An 18,964-nucleotide genomic window follows, 5' to 3' on the forward strand; every position below is an offset into this window, starting at 1 on the left:
ATTTGACGAGTTGTTTTGAGTCATTTCCAGGCACATCCTGTGGTGTACGAGCAAACCCGAATGCACCACGGAGTCAACCGCGGCCATAAAGTCCGGTGTTGAAGTGCAAATGACTTCTGTCCTCTAGAGCCTATTTTATTTAGTCAATTAAGCAACTCATAAAAACAGTCCAACACGACGTGTAGAATTGTTGTCTGTTGATATTAAGTCACTTTTTGCTATATTTCAAAAGTCAGTCAGACAGAATCACAGCATGGGCATCAAAACCTGACTTTGATGAAAGACATTTGGAAAGGCAAACTTGGTTCCAACTATTGTTTATTATAAATTTAGTAAGTAGTAAAAATATGTTTTACAAAAATATTTCGATGATGCAATAATTTACAATTTACACATAAACCTTCCATTCAACCGAAAATGTTCTCAAAATGGGAAAGGAAACAATAGATTATTTCATTCATTCTTGGACAATTTGAGATTAGCACGAGGATAAATAAAGCATAAATGTAAACACTGTAAACACTGACCTGGGGATCTAAAAAAAAAGGGTTTTTTTAGATCCATAGGTAACACTTATTTTCAAAGTGTTTCAAATCATAGCAGCATTTTATAAAACATTACACAGTTTTTACATAGCGGTGTCAGTACTTATATTGTGTTCCTGTATGTTACTGCATGCATAAAGTTATAAGTCATAGTGCAAAATTGCGTGTATCTGAGGTCCAACTGAATATAATGTATGCATAATAATTAGTGGGGAAAGATATCGAGTTGTTTTCAGTAACTATGTTTCTCAGGAGGCTATTGATATGAAATTCACTTCATGTATCAGTAAAACCCAAGAGATCCCCACATAACAGGAAATCAAAATAAATGAGCCCAGGAAATTAGTTATGTGTAAAAAAGTGAAATGACTGGAAAACAAACTACAAAAAGGCATAAAAAGCTGAGAAACCATCCAAAATTTGCCAAACATCAGTTAACATTGCTCAGTCCCTCCAGTTTTTTTGAAATTCCGTGATTATGGAAATATATGCAAAATCAACAGATCGCCTATATTTTTTTCACGCTACTGCAAAATTGTGAGCTTTCAGCAAAAAAAAGTTAAAAAAACCCATTGGGTTTAAGTGACTTCTAACTTACACCTGCAGGTGGCGGTATTTATTACTTCCACTGCTGTCTCAGTTGTATGGCAACTAGCTTTGCCATACAAGAGATGCCTTGAACTTCTCACTTGAGTTGTTACTGATATCTGGTGTGAATTTCCAGCCTTTATAACACCTGTTTACTTCAAAATGATAATGTACATTTTTCCCCACTGCGATTATGTTCAGGCATCCACTCTATCATAGTTCGGCTCCTCCATCTGCTGCTGCTCTCCGTTCAGTGCCGTCCCTGCCTCCTGGATCGCCAGCTGCAGAGCAGCTCCCGTTGGGACGCCGGTGTAGCTTTCCTCTGTGATGTTGTTTATCTTCAGGTAACTGCCGGGTTTGTGCAGGGCCACTCCGTGCAGGTGTGAGAAGAGCAGCGGCAGGTCGCGCGGTACCGTGTAGTGAGCTGCCAGCCTCAGCTCAGTGGGGATGTCCGTTTCCTCGCAGTACTTGAAAACAGCCGCCATGTACTTAGACATGTCTTCTCCCCGGGCCTTGGCCCGTCCCACCTGCTCGCCGATAAGTTGGACGATGGCTCCGCAACTGCAGGCGTTCGACATTAAATCCACGCTGTCGTCGTGAGTCACTTCCGGATCGTATCTCTGCCTGAGTCCCGGAGAACAGATCACCAGAACAAAGTCGTTCTCCCGGATCTGCCGACAGTACCAGGCCACAACTCCCTCCTCGGCAATGCTCAGATAGTCCCAAAGGTCCAGACACACCTGTGAAGACATGCGTATTCAAGCGCCTTGCAAAAATATTCATAGCAGTTACGGTTTTCCTAAATTTTGTTGCATGGCAACCCCAAACTATGGTGTATTTTGGGGGGTTTGAGCAATATTTCTTTAGGGAATGCCTCTCAGTTTTGCATTTCCAAGACTCAAAATGTTTGATGCGGGTTTTTAACCAAAACACTGTTTCTAGAAGGTCATATCTTTGTCTGAATGGAACAGAGTACAACCTTCCACTTAATGAAATAGACAACATTTTGCTGGAGTTATACATAATACAGACAAGATTCAAGGAGTGGAGATGTTTTAATGTTTGCAACATGTCCTGTTTGACAGTGTAACACTCAGAATTAGGGGTGGGCATTTATCATATTGTTTATCATTTTATCGTGAAAAACTTATCAAGATAAGAATTTTGATTTATTGTTGTCTTGATAAATTTCAGCTATTGGTGGTAAATAAAAAAAAACTGACAGTATGATCGGAGATCTTTTTTTTTTGTTGTTGCAATTTTCTCCACTGTTTGCTCCAAAAGAATGCCAATAAATATGAGTACATTTAAAAATATGATTGAATGCAGTTAATTTGTAAAGCTTAGTGATATAAATCACACTTTTTTAAGTAAGCGGCGTACTGAAGAACCAGTTTCAAATGGAAATGTTTTCCAACAACAATATTTTGTTTGGGTTGCTATGAATGCTATGCTATGCAATCACAGCCATACAGTTACCTAACAAACAAGTAATGAATACTAATAAAAATCAAAATTTTCATTGTTATCACAACAGTAGCACAAAATATTGCGATAAAATTATAAGTACATATCGCCCACCCCTACTAAGAATTGTTTTGTCAGTGCCAAGGTGAGATCCAACACATTTATCTTCACAAGTGGAGCATTACAGCTTTTGCTATGATGCTCCACTTGATATATATATAGCAAAGTTTTAGAAAGTCCTTTTGATTCTTTTAAATGGAAAAGAAAGGGGGAAACAAGTAAGGGAGGAAAGTGTAGAAAATGTTTAAAAAAGGAGATGAGAGCAGAGGAGAGAAAGAAGCCAGTAGCTTAGAAGACTGTTTCTACACCTGCAGGAAGAGAGAGAAAACCAAATCATAGCAACTAGCAATATATTTATATATAGCAAGAAGAAATACAACATCACTGAAAAGTACACAGTGCAAGTTAATACAAGTTGTATTTTGTGGCAACTGCAGCCTAATGTAATATATCTGAAAACATCTGAATCTAAGCACTTGGGTTTGTGTGTGGGTGTGTGTGTGTGTGTAGGGGTGTATGTGCAAAGATTACCCGGGTTGCCATGTGCTGCTGTATGAAGGCTCCCAACTTCATGACGGCTTTGACATGAGCCGCTCCGTCATATCCGCTGTAGCATATCAGTAGACGCGGAGGAGTCGCCCTGTTTCCAGGCAACACCACCGGTTCTTTTAGGGTGTCTTGCTCTTCATACAGGGTGTCGATTTCTGGATGAGAAACAAAAATAACATGTTACACATTTGTGTCAAGCCAAAGTTTGTTTTTGCACGGTTCAGTTAGCATGTTATTTGCACCTGGGTTTGCATCGAGTTTCTTCCTGTACACCTTTGACCTCCAACACATGAGAGCAGCGAGTAGGACTCCAAAGACAGCGACCACAGCCAGACACACAGCTAACACCACAGCCAAGGATGGAGGAGTAGAGGGAAGAATCTCTGCTGATGGAGGAAGTTTAAATAGGGAAGTTAATGTCCATGTTTTCTAAAAACACTTTACTCAAGACTGTTCAAATTTCAGAACCATAAGAAGAAGAGAATTTTTAAAAAGTCATTAATATGTGAAAGTGAGACTTTTTAAATGCATGTATACGTTACAGGATTAACTCCACTCTTATTAAGAAGACTAAGGTACTGTTTTACAATCAATTCCTCCAGTCAATTATTCGCACTGATCAGCCTTAATAAGCACAACTTATGTAATTTTAGATCTTTTTGTATATACGATGGATCTCAAAAATGTACACACCCCAGTTAAAAAACTGTGACATAATACAATATTAAAAACATTTACAAATAGTTGTAAAATGTTGCATCGACCTGCTTTTTTAAGTGTGGGCCTTTTGATTCCCACATACTGACTTGGTAATACTTCACCACTCTGCCTTGTTAAAACTCCTAGAGCCAGGGCACATCTGACAATTTAGAACTGAAGCATCCTTAAAACCTTCCATACCTTTCTGGAAAGAAATCTTGAAGCGCTTTCTTACTGCGTCTACTTCCTTAGCAGCAATCTGTGACGGAATCAAGAAAGTTTAGCATTAAAGTTCATTTCAGGTTTCAAAATCTGAAAACAGGAGCAGCGATCAGTCTGATTCTTCCCACTATAAGTTCAACATTTTGCTGTGTGTTTACATTTGATCACATGACTAGGGCGGTTGTTTTTGCTACTGATTAATCTATCAATTAGTCTGGCAATGAATGCATTAATCGGAAAGAAACAAATCACCACATTCTACAGATTTTTGATTTGTTACTTAAGTTTTTTATACACAATTAGAAATACATAAAAATGCATATAAACAAATGATTCTACAGAGCCCCTGATGGGACATAGGGGGGGAAAAAATTTATTTTGTGTTATATGCTTAATGTAATTGCTGGTCTATTTTGTATGTAGTCACAATTGTCAATTTAAAATTTAAAATGTATACACATTTAAAGATCCTCAGTAAAAAAAAAATATATTATTAACTCTTTGGTGCAAAAAAAGATTGAAAATTGATTTATTCAATGCATTGTTATGTCTGTTTGTGTAAAGTTGTGATGGAACTGTACATAAAAACGGCTCTTTAAACCATTCAGGCCAACACAAAAGAGACACAATCAAAACTGTCTCATCTGACAGGTTTTCATTATCTTGCGATAAAAGCTCAGAAATAGTCCAAAGAGTTTAAATGTATTTTTTTCTTTCTTTCCTACTTACAGAAAGTTTCTGTTTAAATCATAGGTTTGTGGTGCATTTCTATCCAAAAGAAAGATATATAAAACTTCAGATATTTCACAAGATATTAACATATATGAAAAGACTTTATATTAAAGCAGAATGACCACCGTCAGATAGGCTTACAGTATTCAATTATGCCGCATGAACTAATCAGTACATTATTTCGAGACAATGCAAAAGTTTTGCGAGGGAATGCAAAAGAAAAAAAAATCCTAAATGTCCCTTAAGGGGTTTCGTATGATTAAAATCCTTTTATAAGTAAGAAAATAAATATTTGTCTAAAATGCAAGATTTTTTTATGTTGTTTTTTTTTCTTCCTTTTTTATTATTCAGTCTGGGATGCACAGTGGCCCAGACTGTTGCCCTGCAGCAAGAAGGTCCTAGGGTCTTTCTGCATGGAGTTTGCATGTTCTCCCTGTGCATGCGTGGGTTCTCTCTGGGTTCTCCAGCTTCCTCCCACAGTCCAAAAACATGACTGTCAGGTTAATTGGTCTCTCTAAATTCTCCCCAGGTGTGAGTGTGTGTGTGCATGGTTGTGTTGCCCTGCGACAGACTGGCGACCTGTCCAGGGTGACCCCACCTCTCGCCCGAAATGTTAGCTGGAGATAGGCACCAGCACCTCCCAAACCCAATAGGGACAAGGGTGTTAGAAAATGGATGGATGGATTATTCAGTCTTTATGATGCCAGATTTTTGACAATCATGCACGAGTTTGAATAATCTATAAAACTACCATTCATAATAAAATCAATTTATAGTGTGATTTAATGTAATAAAGTGTAAAAAACCCCAAAAACTTCAGGGGTACAAAGGTTTTTCATCCAGCCTGAACATGACAGACATTACATGACACTGGCTAGGGCACAAACTCTTGTCTGTTAACAATACCTGGAATTATCTGAAACACTAAATGGATTAATGTTGCTGCTGTAACAATAATAATTTTTTTTTTAAATGTCAAAAATCAGCAGAGTCTTACCTCACAGGTGTAGTTGGTTCCTTCATGAAGGTCACTCAGCTGAAAACTGTGGTGGGTTTTGTTTTCTAAGGAATCCTAAGAAAAATCACAACAGTTTTTTGTTTTTCCTCCATTTATTATACATATTCAAAGCATCAAAAATAAAACAGACCAACTAATGCAAACACAATGCACAGGCCCGGAATATCTGAGGATTGTCATGGGGAAGGATGTTAAAAAAAATTCAACAAGTCACATCGATGTCGCAAGACTAGAAACAGGAAGGAAGAGAAAAGAATTTATCTTATCTTTACATATATTTATTCATTTTGGGGGCAACATTTAGCGACAAATACTGCCCTATATTTGAAAAAAACGTAATCTATTTGTTCTAATTCTTAATAAATCCTTCCATAATATATACATTTGTTGAAAAAGTCATCCTCTCCAAAAAATAAAATAAAACTATTGCATTTTGTTTTACAATGAAACAATGCAACAGCATCTTTTAAGTTATCTTTCCAAATTAGGACAATTATATATACTTGCATTGTTGTGAATATGTTGGTGTACTTTCTTCCACTTATTCTATAAAATTAGCCAGGAAAACTGCGATAACTACCCTGGCAAAAACTAAGGGAATGTTTGTCCAACCAAACATAAATGCATTTTCTAAACACTAGGGGGCAGCCTGGAGATGGAATTACAGCCTGTGTAAGTGGAAACAGGGCATCTAAGTCTGCAGAAACCTTTTTCAAATATAATTAAAAAAATTTAATATTACAAACAGAATCCAAGTCACGCAACATCAGTGACAAAGGATCTGTATTTCTCCCCCTCTGAGAAAAGAACTGATTGAAAATTGGGCCAAACACCCACCCAGCATTTACCTCGTGTGACCACTTGGGGGTGCTGTTGTTACTTTTTAGTGAAAGGGCAAGTAAGAGCGTTAGGAGTGAAAGGATGTTCATTCTTTAAAACTGGGTTAAACCTAAAGCCAAATTATTACAAATTGAAAAGAAAAATGAAACACACTCACCAGAATTATGTCTGTGTATTTCACTTCTCCGTCTCCACGGCAAAGACAGAAGTACCTTCTGATCCCCATGATTGGTGGAGCCAAGTTAAAAGTCACAATGACAACCGAGCCGTCCTGCTGGACCTTAATGTGCTGCGGGTACCAGTCTGCAACCGTTTCACAAAATACTTAAATGCAGAGTTGATCTTAAGAGGAAATGTTCCTCTCAGGTTACAATAACTTGTGTTTCTTACCTTGCTTACACTGCTCCAAACCATTCTTCTCTGCACATGCTGGAAAGACAGAGAACTTGTAAATATACCTAACCCAATATAGAAAGAGGAGGGCTAAGTTTTGTGAGCACACACAAGATGAGAAGTCATGACTGATACAATCTAAAATGAATTTACACAATAAATAATAAACAAACAACAATAAATGTTGCTACGAAGCAACTAGTTAGGTCCTCATCTGTGTGCGTCGAGGTTTCACATTGTGACAGAATACCAAGCCTGCAGCTTCTTACAGCGAGTGTTGAAGTAGAAACTTTGGTAAAACTTGTCCCACTGCTCAGGAACCGGCAAAGACATGACAGTAACGGCATACTGGGATCCCAAGGAGAGGCCGGGAAATGGGTCCGACTTGTAGAACTGTAAAAATAATATATATGTATATATTTTTTAAATCCAGCACAACGGGACTCGTTTAAAAATATTGGAATGACTGTATTGTGCCCAGGATTATTGGCTTTGCTGACTGAATAATGATGCAAACCAAACTTCTCAGTTTATTATAAACCTTTTGACGATGAAAGAAGACAGAGATGGAAAGCAGCCATCAACCGTAATGACTGGCAGCTCTTGGTGTATTCTCAGATTTGCAGCAAAGAAGACTAATGTTTACGTACTTCATCTAAGGGTTAGATCTGTACCTAATCATTAACAACCATCATGTACGATGGTTACTAATGATTAGGTACCGTCATGTACCTAATCATTAGAAAACGCCCCACCATCATGTATGAAAAAACTGTTCAACATCTAGACTTTGTATGCTTTCAAGTCTGCTCCAGGGGCAGTGCTGTTTATGATATAGTGATAAAAATAATGTGGTGTGAATTCAAGCAAAGTCAGCGATTTAATCAAACAACAAACACATCAGGAGGGAGAAGACATGGGGCGGTTTCTAGGCTAGCTAAGTCCAAGTTGGACAAACCAGCTTGATGTTTGAAGAGGAATTTGGAAAAACAATCACAGTCAATACACCCGTCCCTCACTTCTGACGTCCATCAAAGTGCCACAACCCGATTGGCTGACGCAGTAGCAAAGGGTCAATATACAAGCTACTAGCATTTGCTCAGCAAACTAGGTGCTAGATAGATAGAAAAGTGGCAGCTAAAAACTAAACGATTAAAAATTTGATTTAAAATTTTCAAATTTGTCTCATCAATGAGCTACGAATGGGAATTAAATCAGCCAATATGAAAATGCTGAATGATATTTACAGTTAAGAATGAAATGCCCAGGCAGGTTTCAGCGTAAAGTAATTCTTTAATTTCACCAATATGTTTTTTTCTGACTAAAATAATATTAATGTTTTGGAGAGGCTCAGGTGGATTTTTAAAAAATAGTAAATGAAAAACGTTTTTTAAACTCAAAACTGAAACTTTTACATTGTTTTATCCTCAGAGATTTTCTCCAACTCCCAGTCAAGTCATCAATCAGTCCCTAAGCATCAACACTCAAAAATCTTAAAAAGTGATTTGTCATAAATCTTCCACTTTTCTCTTTTGGTAAAAGCTAAAGTAAAAGTAGCCTTTTGCATAAATCAGTGTGAGCTTTCATTGTGCAAACCAGCTGGACGGTTTGAAGAGAAACAAAGGGAATGCCGCCTGTTATACCGTTTGAGCATGAGCAGCAGAGAGGGAGACGTTACGGCTGAAGAGCAACAGCTGGCAGGCAACAGCAGTCCCTCCCAACGCCTGCACAGACACTTGAAAGCCTCGCAAGAAGGCAATTCCTGCAGAAAGCACAAAACAAAACAGCAAGAAAACATCCTTATCAAACATAATTAATAACATTAACATAATGATGCTATATGCAGACAGCAATATTTGATAAACAGTCTCTGTGTCACAGGTGTGCGATAAATACAGTTCAGTTGTACCCAAGATTCTGTCATTGCCTACTGGGAGTAAATGACAAATGTTTAGTTCTTGTTTTTCAGGAAGTCTTTAGAGAGAATCAAGGTAACTCATATCCACAACAACACATCTGGATTAGGGGTGTTATGTCGTCTTGTTTACGATAACGCCAGCGGTCGCAGTTGCGGGAACATGAAAGCTAAAAACCAAAACACTGACCGACGGTCATTACTTCAACAGAGATGTCTGTGACAGATGGAAGAAATTAAAATGAACAAAGTTCTTGACCATTATTAAATCAAATCTAATTTTATTTATATAGCACATTTCAGCAGCAAGGCAACACAGAAACACAATGCAACATAGAATCAACAATCAAAACACAACATTAAGTCAAGTTCCATCATTAAATGTGTAATAGATTACATTTCAAATACAAGTGGGTTTTTAGTCTAGATTTAAAGGAAGTCAGTGTTTCAGCTGTTTTACAGTTTTCTGGAAGTTTGTTCCAGATTTGTGGTGCATAGATGCTGAAAGCTGCTTCTCCTCGTTTGGTTCTGGGGATGCAGAGCAGAACCAGAACCGGAACGTGAGAAGTCTGGAAGGTTGATACAACAACAGCAGATCTTTAATGTATTGTGGTGCTAAGCCGTTCAGTGATTTATAAACTAACAACAGGATTTTAAAGTCTATTCTTTGAGCTACAGGGAGCCAGTGGAGGGACTTTAAAACTGGTGTTATGTGCTCTATCTTCCTGGTTTTAGTGAGAACGCGAGTGTTAACAAGCCTTTAGCTTTTGTTGTTTTTATGACATATTTTGGCGATGAGCCTTTTTAAAAGGAGGATTTCATTTTATATTAAAACAAGACTCTTAGTTTTATACATAATGTGTAAATAATCCCCAATTAAAGTTCTTTATTTGTTTAGCGCTTATTGCTTTTACTTTATCTGTTTTATCTATGATAAACTTAAAGTTTTAGGTTTGTTGCCTTTATTCTGAAAAGGAAACTTCTGGTTTATGAGTTAATGAACAACATCTCAAAGACAACAATTATTAATTATTAGCCAAGAGGCACGAGGTATGCTTAGTTTGTAAATAAGTTTGTTTGTAAATAAGTATGTTTTCGATATTGATAAAATAAAACTGTGTATTTGTTTTATCACATAGTAAAACTACAGTTGTTTTTAGGATTCTAATCGATATTTTAAGTTTTAAATGTAATGCTGTAAGAATCTGGTCTTTTAGCTTCCACTGTGTTGTTTTGTGTGAATACATTCCCAGTTCTTATGGTGAAACTAAGGGTTTATTTCTATTATTAAAGACAACTTGAGAGGGGAAACACTTTGTAACATCCTGTAAAGCTAATGTTCTGCTGAACCACAGCAGTTTGTTTCATTTTGTGGTTTTAGGTATTTTGAGATAGACTCTGTAGCTGATTTCAGACTGATTTTTTGCTGTCCAAAATTAGTTTATATTTATATTTATCTATTTTATATTTTCTTTAACATACGTATTGTCTGATTTTCTATGTTTATATATGTATAATGTTTTTCTAGTGATTGTTTATGAAAGAAGAAAAACAAACTCTGTTTTGAAGTTACACATTTGTTTGGCCAAATAATAATAATAATTATTATTATTATTGTTATTATTATTATATTATAATATAATAATATCTATTATATATATATATATATATATATATATATATATATATAATAGATTAACTCTAGTCCTGATAAGAACTTTTTATTACTTCTCCTTATTTTGCTGCTGGAATGTAATGGTTCTTTTTTTTTTTTTTTGCTTTGTTTTCTACACAATTTCATGGCACAAAAAAATCTCAGTCAAACTCAGTAAAGTCTGTAGCTGTAATACAACAAGTTAGGAAAAGTTCAAACTGCATAAACACTTTTGTAAGTTGCTCTAAAATAAAAGCAAGACATTTAAGAGGAATGTCTTGTTTGCTACAGAGTTGCATCACCTCCTAGTTTAACAACTCTCCTTTAGGCAGCAAAACTGTTTTATAGGAAACCTTTTTCTCCTGTTCTTGTTTGGAAGAGCTTAAAGTTACTACTCATCTGGACGGGCGCCTGGTTTTATGACAAGCTCTCCAAGTTGGCACGCTTTGCAGATTTGTTCAAATCAAGCATTAAAATGGAGACTGACAGAGAAGAAGTCTGAACTAGCACTTAGCCTAATGATGATATAAAACTGGAAATTAACCTCCAGCTGAGAAATGCTTTACCTTTTTTTTTATTGAGCTTTGCTAAAAGAACAAGAAAGAAAATTACCCAAAATGACTCACAAGGCATTACCCCTCAGAAGGTGTTTTTAGGTGAAGAGTGCGAGTGAACATACCGTAGTGGCTGGGCTTCCAGGAGACGATGACGGTGTCAGATTTAGGGTTGGACTCGTGTACGAACTCGACCTTCACATCGTCCGGTGCTTGGACGTAATGCTCACAGATCGATGGGTCTTCATCTCCGAGCAGCTCCAAGCAAGGCCATGGGATACAGCCTGGAGAGGATCAATAATATGGCAAAATTATTATTATTTTAATTACAGGGTGACAATGTGACGGTATAGCACAACAAATTATTAGCAACATGCTTTTGGAAAGTGACGTTTTTTTCTATCAACTTTCTGGTCAATTTTATTAAAACTGATCACCTTTCTTTCATCTGCTTGTGACATTTTGGTCTAGAACATCAAGTTCTAGACCAAATATTACATTGATAATTGATTAAATCGATATTCCTGGCTACCATTACAGCATGGAGATAAAAGGTCCAAAGAAAATCCACAGTAAACTTAAATACTATGTATTTAAATACATTTAAATGTGTGTAGGTTATGAGTATGAGAGGAGCAGGAAATAATAAGATCTTGTATCTTCTGCCTGCTCCTTTTCCAACAAATAATGTTAAATTGCATGCCGATGGGCATGATCATTTGTTTTACATTTTATTTTTTCTTGTTTTTGCTTTTTGTCTGTTTGAAATAAATAAAATAAAAATTTAAAATGAATACATTAAATTAAAATTGAATTAAAATATGTGAACCCAAATAAATAAAAAAGCATTCAAACATTCAGTGTGTGCCGCCAGGCTGAATGTGACTTACCATGGTGGGAGACAAGACCCACTTTCTTCTTAATGTCATCTCCGGTTACTCTGCAGTATTCACATTCAGGTCTTCCCTGCAGAGCAGAAGGTTTGTGGTCAGATTCAGTTTCAACTTCCTTTTTCTTTGAATTCCTAACGAATGTCTGCAGACCAACATAAAGAAAACAAGAGGCCAATAATGAATCTCCAGTTGCTTCATGGAGCTCAGCTGGAAAATCTCAACTTCCCGAGATGCCTTCGCTCTCAAACTTTAAGGACAGTATGCTTTGATACTTTCCATCTGCAAGAGCGTTACAAAGTTGGTTCAGTCAGACTTTGAAAATACTAGCATGTGATGAACTTGAGGAGAAACAATCATATTAACTGCATCAAACAAAACTTTGGCGTTTTTGTTTAGAAAATAGGGTGAACAAAGAAAGCCGTTCTGGAGACTTATCATGTTCAAATATTGTATAAGTTCCTTAAATTGAAACCTACCAACTTCCAATTTCCTTCTTTTCCTTTCAACTTTGATATGCTTATTCAACCACAAACTTGTTGCACATGGTCTACCTACAGGCATGGAGTTTTACATCATATATCTGCTTTGACAAAGCCAGCAGATCTAATTAACAGTGAAAAGGTTTGATGGGCTTTAAATTGGAAGCAGACCTACAGGAAGACTGGGCTTTTTCATCCACAAGCAGGACCATTTGTTTCCCTGAGCTAACAGTAAAACAAAAACGTAACTTAAAACAGGTGATTATTACAGTTGGTTTGTTTTCAGTCTGACCAGTTCGCCAGCAGCAGATGTAAACTAAAAAGCTGGAATAGGAGATGCTTACACCTTCCAGGGGAGTTCTTCTACTCCCCTGGGACTTTTGCTCTCAGTGAAAACAATCCAAGGACCACACATGCAACCACTGTGTTTATACTGGCCTAATGACATTCTATACGATAACCTTGGAACCAAAGTTTGATGGTATTTACACAGAAATATAGAACACAAACAAAAATTACACAAGCAATCGGTTGATAAAGTAGCAATTGTTTCAAATGCCGCTAAAATAATGTAATATATTATTACAGCTAAAGTAACATGAGCTATAACATGTATAGCACCATTAAGGGGATCAGCCTGTGGTTCTCCAAGCCTTCATCCAACAATGCAGATACAATGTATCTGCAGTCAGTTTGCTGGCCAATCAAACACAGTACTAACGATCGTGATTCATGTTCTGTCTTGTCTATGCTGTGTTTAAACACTCATTCAACTCACCTGCCACGCCTGATTGCTTACCTGCTCCACCTGGGCCCCGCCCTACTTAAACACCGCTCAGCCTTTACCTCCTTGCCAGATTATCGACAGCCATGATCCAGTAGAGATCCAGCTGTTCCTTCCAAGCCTTCAGTGTTGTATTGCCTGCCCCTCAAGTTAAGTTTGCTCCCTCTGTCCTCCTGTGTATGACCTCTGCCTGATTACCGTCAAAGTCCCTGGGTGTTGCCTTTTGGATCTCCTTGTGGAGATCTTCATTGCTTCCACAGAAGCCTGTTCAACCTGGTTGCCTGCTCCTCCCTGTCATCCTACCCTCAGTTCCTCTGCTCCACCTGTCCACTGCTCTACAGGTCAGTTAAGCTGAACGTTTAAAAGACACCCCTCCTTTATCCATGCATCACCAGCCTTCTCCCTTCTCTTTTAGTGCTGTTTGATGACTTCATCCTGAACAGCAACCAGAATCTGAAAATAAATTAAACTTGTTTTTTCCTTTGCATTCTCCTGTGTGTGGTTGAATTTCCGGGTCCCTACAACCAACATGGTCACTGAAGCAGCTTTTGGTACCTTTGGCAGTGTGGGCAGGTGCCGAGTCTTGTTGAAAAATGAAATCAAAAGCTTGGCAGCAGATGGAAGCATCAAGTGCTCTAAAATTGCCAGGTGGTTGAATTCAGAAAACCAAGTGGACCAATGCCAGCAGATATGCTGGTATTGGTCAAACTATCACTGAACATGGAAACTTCACTCTGGACTTTGAGCAATGTGGATTCTGGGCTTCTGGATTTATTTATTTTTCCTTCAGATTTTGGTTTTTTGACTCCCAATGAAATATAAACTTTATATTCATCTGAAAATAGGACCAATGAGCAACAGTTAAAACATCTGCTAAGTCAAGCTATGCTGTCTGTTTCATTGACTGCGGTCAAAGTTCAACAATTTTTAACTTAAGAGTACAATGCAAGCTCCACTGACCTCTGTTCCATTTGTCTTTGTTACAAGGCAAATGTATACATTCAGAGCTCAATGTATATGGTACTGCTTCCAGTCTGAAAGATAATTTAGGATAGAAATGACCTTTATCTGAAGCTTTCAGAACCAACTCACAGAGAACTGCTCAACCATGCAAAATTGGAAAAAGTCTGGCACGACTTCAAACAGTCTAAACTGGTAGTCCAGGAAAGAGAGCCTTAAAGAAGAGCTTTTCACATCCAGTTTCTGGATGTGAAAAGCCTCTAGAGACAAACCCCAAGACCTTAATTTGTAGTTCTACAGAGTAAAGCCTGGATATTTATACCCCGTCTTTTATATAAAAAGAAAACACGGAGTTATGGATCCTTTCCCTGCTTTGTTCATGACCAAAACAGACCAACAAAGTAGATCGAAGCCTGTGGTTTAACCATGGCAAAATGTGGAATTCAAGGGCTATTAAAACCTTCACAAGGCACTTTAAAGTTACGTACTGAACTTATTAGGTTGGTGCCTCAGAGCTTCCATGTTTTTGTTTCTCTTGTGATTGAACAACATTAATTTAATTCAGTTCACATTCAGTCCCAGCAGTTTCTGGTTAAGCCCTTCTCTTTTTGAGGCTCATCTGCTTTCGATTATACAATTTAATCCTCGACTTCCAACCAGATGGTCATTTCTTCAGTCTACAGCCTTCTTAATGATTAGAACATTCTATTGCCTTATATGTCCTTCTTCTGAAATGATGCTCAGCATGTCATGAAAACAATGCAGAACAATTTCATCCAACTGCAATATTAAAAGTTTGACTTGTTTTCTATTACTAATCCACTATTAACTAATTCCACTGTAGTTATATTGCTTTGTATTTACAGTAGTTTAGCATTCCTCATTTTTATCAACCTGATTAAACAATGTTCACAGATGAACATAATACATTACAAGCGAAATGTATTTTTGCTTTCCATTTAGATTGGAGTGTAAGAAAAAGATGTTGGTCCAGTTAGCCGTTGGACATTCTCATATTGTGCACAGCATTCAAGAGAGAACAGTTAGCCCACGTGTTTATGCAAATTTCATTAAGAATACATCATTAGTAAAAGTTAATAGCTTTAATAAGGTTTGAGGTTGAGAAAGATTTGATAAAAATCAAAAATTTAGGCTTGTTACCATATTTAGACCGCTAAAGCTAGTTAACCTGCTAGTTAACCTGCTAGTTAACCTGCTAGCAAGCTGCAATGGTTCATCTTGAGACAGTTGATATACATGACTGGGAAAAAAAGGGCTTCAAGTTGTTAGAATACATGTGAAATATTTAACACTCCTTAAGTCAGATTTTATGCTTTACTGCCAAATCAGGTCATATTTGTGATTTTGTTTCCCATAAAACTTGTCCACAGCCATGTTCAATTATCAGGTGTTTTTTTAAAAAATTTTTTATGTCAACCTGCAATCTTAACTTGCAGGTTTTAAATTTAACGGGGGCTGATTCTAGACTGACATTTTTTAAATACTAATTATTATACAGTGTTTTAATTATTTAAAACAATGTTTTGACTATATGAATAATAAAGTAAAAAATATAACAAATTTGTTGAGTCTTATGTTTTTCCATTTAAAACCTTTCAGCCAGGACCTGGTTTGTTTTCAGTATTTTAGTTCATTAGGAGCAACATGATATTCAAAATCAGACAGAAGTGAACAAATTTTGTTGAAACTACGTTGGTTGGAATTTAAATTTTCCAAGCTGGGAGAAGGACCAAAAATTTGTAGTGTTAGTTTTCCAAACATCTGTGCATAGTCATCTCAGTAAGAGCACTGGCAGCGTACTTTTGGCAGATTGCAATGTTTTTATTTATCAATGCAGTACAAACAGGATGGAACTGTTTTAAATTCTCTCCTATTTAGCTCATTCTAAATAAGGAGTAATTATTGTCTGAAATCAGGTCCAACAGATAAATCTGTTACTCTAGGGAAATGATAAAACACACTGAAGAAGACATTTGCTAAGTTAAAAAAAAACAACAAAAAAAACACCCCAGAAATATCAAACCACAAAGTCCCCAAAACTCAAAGGCATCTTGAATTACAGAAAATGTTTCTTTTTACTTGAATAAATAAAATGAAGTTATGATGGCCATCTGAAAGTGAATACAAAGTAAGAGAAAGTATTTAGTTAAGGGGAGAATCTACATTTTGAGAACATTTCCACAGGGCAGCTTTTTCTTTAAATTTTGTTGCAACAAAGAAAGAACAGTTAGTTGGTAGATATTAGGTGCGGGTCAGTTTTTATAAAAATAAAAACATAATGAATCTTATATTTTTATTAAATAGGTGTAAATCTTTCACTAATCGAGTAATTTATGAAGTCAAATGATCCCATCAATACGTTCATTTTCTGCAAGCTTTCTTTTGAATTCTTCATCGGTTTTGGAAAGACTCCATTTTATTAAAGGGTTTCCAAAATTGTGACCATATATATTAGTTTCTATTCACACTATTTAAACTTCATGCTCTGGCAGCAATAAATCTGAGTGCTTCTCCCTTCATGCTGTCCAACCCACCACTGTGTAAAAACAAAAAGTATTTGCCTCGAGCATAAATACATACCGTCTAACCTTCCTTCTGGCAGGCGAGCTGATGAGCGCCAAAAATCTCGACAAACCTGATACAAAAATACATAATGGGGGAGGCTGCAGGAAGCAAAACAAGCTTCAATCACTGCTAATGTCACTGTATGTTTAAGTAGAACAAAAATCAGTTTTTTGTTTTTTTTCCTTTGACTAAATCTGAACCACTTTTTCTACCTCCAAACAATGTTCTTGCATCTTGAAAAATCTTTTAGAGATTATTTCTAGATTTAATATGAAACAAACGTTTCTTGCTAACTTTGAGATTATGCACACTTACCATTTTAAACCTTTGGAAGTCAGATATTAACTAAAACGAAAACATGACGTGGGTTGAAAAATTTTACCTAAGTAAGCTCAGCAGGACATTAACATATTTTTACTGAGGTAAAAATAATCTGTCAAGAAAAGACCCGTAAAAGTGAAAAAGTCATTTGTAAAAATTCTGTTTCAGAAACTGGTGTGACAGACGGAGAAACATAATTTTATGTGCAAATTCTGGGATTTTAAACACGTTTTTCTTTTTAAACTCCAAAATAAAAGATACATTCAAATAAATCACATAACTACAAAACAGCAAACAAATGTATCCAATTCATTTGTTCTTGTCATAAAACTATGAAAATAATATAGTAGGTAATGATACTCGTGGCACTTCACTTTTTCCACATTACATGTTTCAGCCTCATTCCAAATTGAATTAATCTTTTTCCTGAAAAGTCTACACTCTAATCCCATACATTATTATAACAAACATTATGTTAGAACACAGTTAATTAAGGACGTCCGGTGACAATCTTGTTCATTTCCGTTTTGATATCTAAATAGTACAGAGGGCTCAGGTGATAGAACATTAGACAATAAATTGTGTAATAATATTACTTGAAATAAAAGTACGGTGTAGTAAAACTACTACAAAAAGAAGAGTGACCCACGCTGTGGTTAAAATAATGTGCAAATTGAATTTTCTTTGGATTATTTAATGTCTTCCTCTGTATCAGAGCTGCTGGTTTAGGTCAAGTGAAAACAGTTTTTTCTTCTGTTAAATTCTCCGTTACCAGTCATGCGTTCCAAGCTAGATATAGCTTTTCATACGAGTACAATTTGGAAACGTGACCTTGCGTCGTGCAACTATTCATGTTCGACGTTTGTATGGCTTCATTTTACACTGCAAACCCCAAACAGTCAAACGGCGCCGGTGTTTCTGCTGTATGCTTTTCCTCAGCTACAGCGGAGAGCGTCACATGAAGCGAGCCTCCACGGACAGGCGAACCTACCTGTCGGATACATTCCAGGCTGCAGTTCTGCGGGGCGACGGCTGAAACCGGGACTTCCGTCTGAGCCCACAAAGGCCGGGACTCAACCAGCAGCAGGTACAAAGTTAGCGCCGACCTCCACATGCTGCTACCACAACCACGACATCGTTCACAGGCGGCAAAAACACTAAGGCGCTCTGTCGGAAGCCCGACTTTTAAGGGCAGTTGCTGTGAAAGCACAAGAAGCCAGGAGGAGGGAAAACGGCAAGGAGGGGAGTGGTGTCCCGAGGCCACAGGTGGAGCAGCGGCTGCGTAGGCAGCGTGACGCTACCAGATGTGGTCCACCTGGATGTCCTGTCAGAGCCGGAAACATGCGGGACGCTTAGCTGCAGTGGCGGTTGTACTTTTTTTTTTTTCATGCGGACACAGAAAAAAAAAAAGAGAAAAGAATGAAAGCTCTGAAGCTATTAATGAAAACTGTGATTCTATCAAGTGCAACAGCATCAGCTTCATGTTTAATTAATTGCAAAAGTAAAACTGTGAAAGTAAAAGAAAAATGATTTTGGTCCAACGTATCAGTTAGCTACCATTTCTATGTAACACATATAAGAAACTGACTGTGTATTGTCTCTTCAGCACAAGGGCCAGGACCAGTTCTGCAGGGCACTGGCCACCGGTTAGAACCGCCCCTGCTTAGATCCCAAAGACGAAAACACAGCTTTCTGCATCTTAGCA

At 37.1% G+C, this 18,964-nt stretch overlaps 1 protein-coding gene across 3 annotated transcripts; it reads right to left on the bottom strand.

Moving 5' to 3' along the window:
* Positions 1–301: 301 nt before the first annotated feature.
* On the bottom strand, positions 302–18,550 carry LOC114146543 (interleukin-17 receptor D). Of its 3 annotated transcripts, none has more exons than XM_028020839.1 (12): positions 18,251–18,550; positions 12,127–12,271; positions 11,362–11,520; positions 8,757–8,875; positions 7,383–7,506; positions 7,111–7,149; positions 6,878–7,023; positions 5,860–5,934; positions 4,110–4,167; positions 3,452–3,592; positions 3,192–3,364; positions 302–1,873 (listed from the first exon to the last, which is right to left on the bottom strand). In XM_028020839.1, the coding sequence occupies exons 1-12, from the start codon at positions 18,371–18,373 to the stop codon at positions 1,331–1,333; spliced, it is 1,845 nt and encodes a 614-aa protein (XP_027876640.1). In that variant the 5' UTR covers positions 18,374–18,550; the 3' UTR covers positions 302–1,330. The 3 variants fall into 3 exon arrangements, with proteins under 3 accessions (XP_027876640.1, XP_027876552.1, XP_027876722.1); XM_028020751.1 differs by having other exon boundaries at positions 3,452–3,595; positions 18,251–18,547; XM_028020921.1 differs by having other exon boundaries at positions 3,452–3,595; positions 12,127–12,202; positions 18,251–18,539.
* Positions 18,551–18,964: the final 414 nt, after the last annotated feature.

This window comes from Xiphophorus couchianus, chromosome 1, assembly GCF_001444195.1.
Source record: "Xiphophorus couchianus chromosome 1, X_couchianus-1.0, whole genome shotgun sequence".
Taxonomy (NCBI): domain Eukaryota; kingdom Metazoa; phylum Chordata; class Actinopteri; order Cyprinodontiformes; family Poeciliidae; genus Xiphophorus; species Xiphophorus couchianus.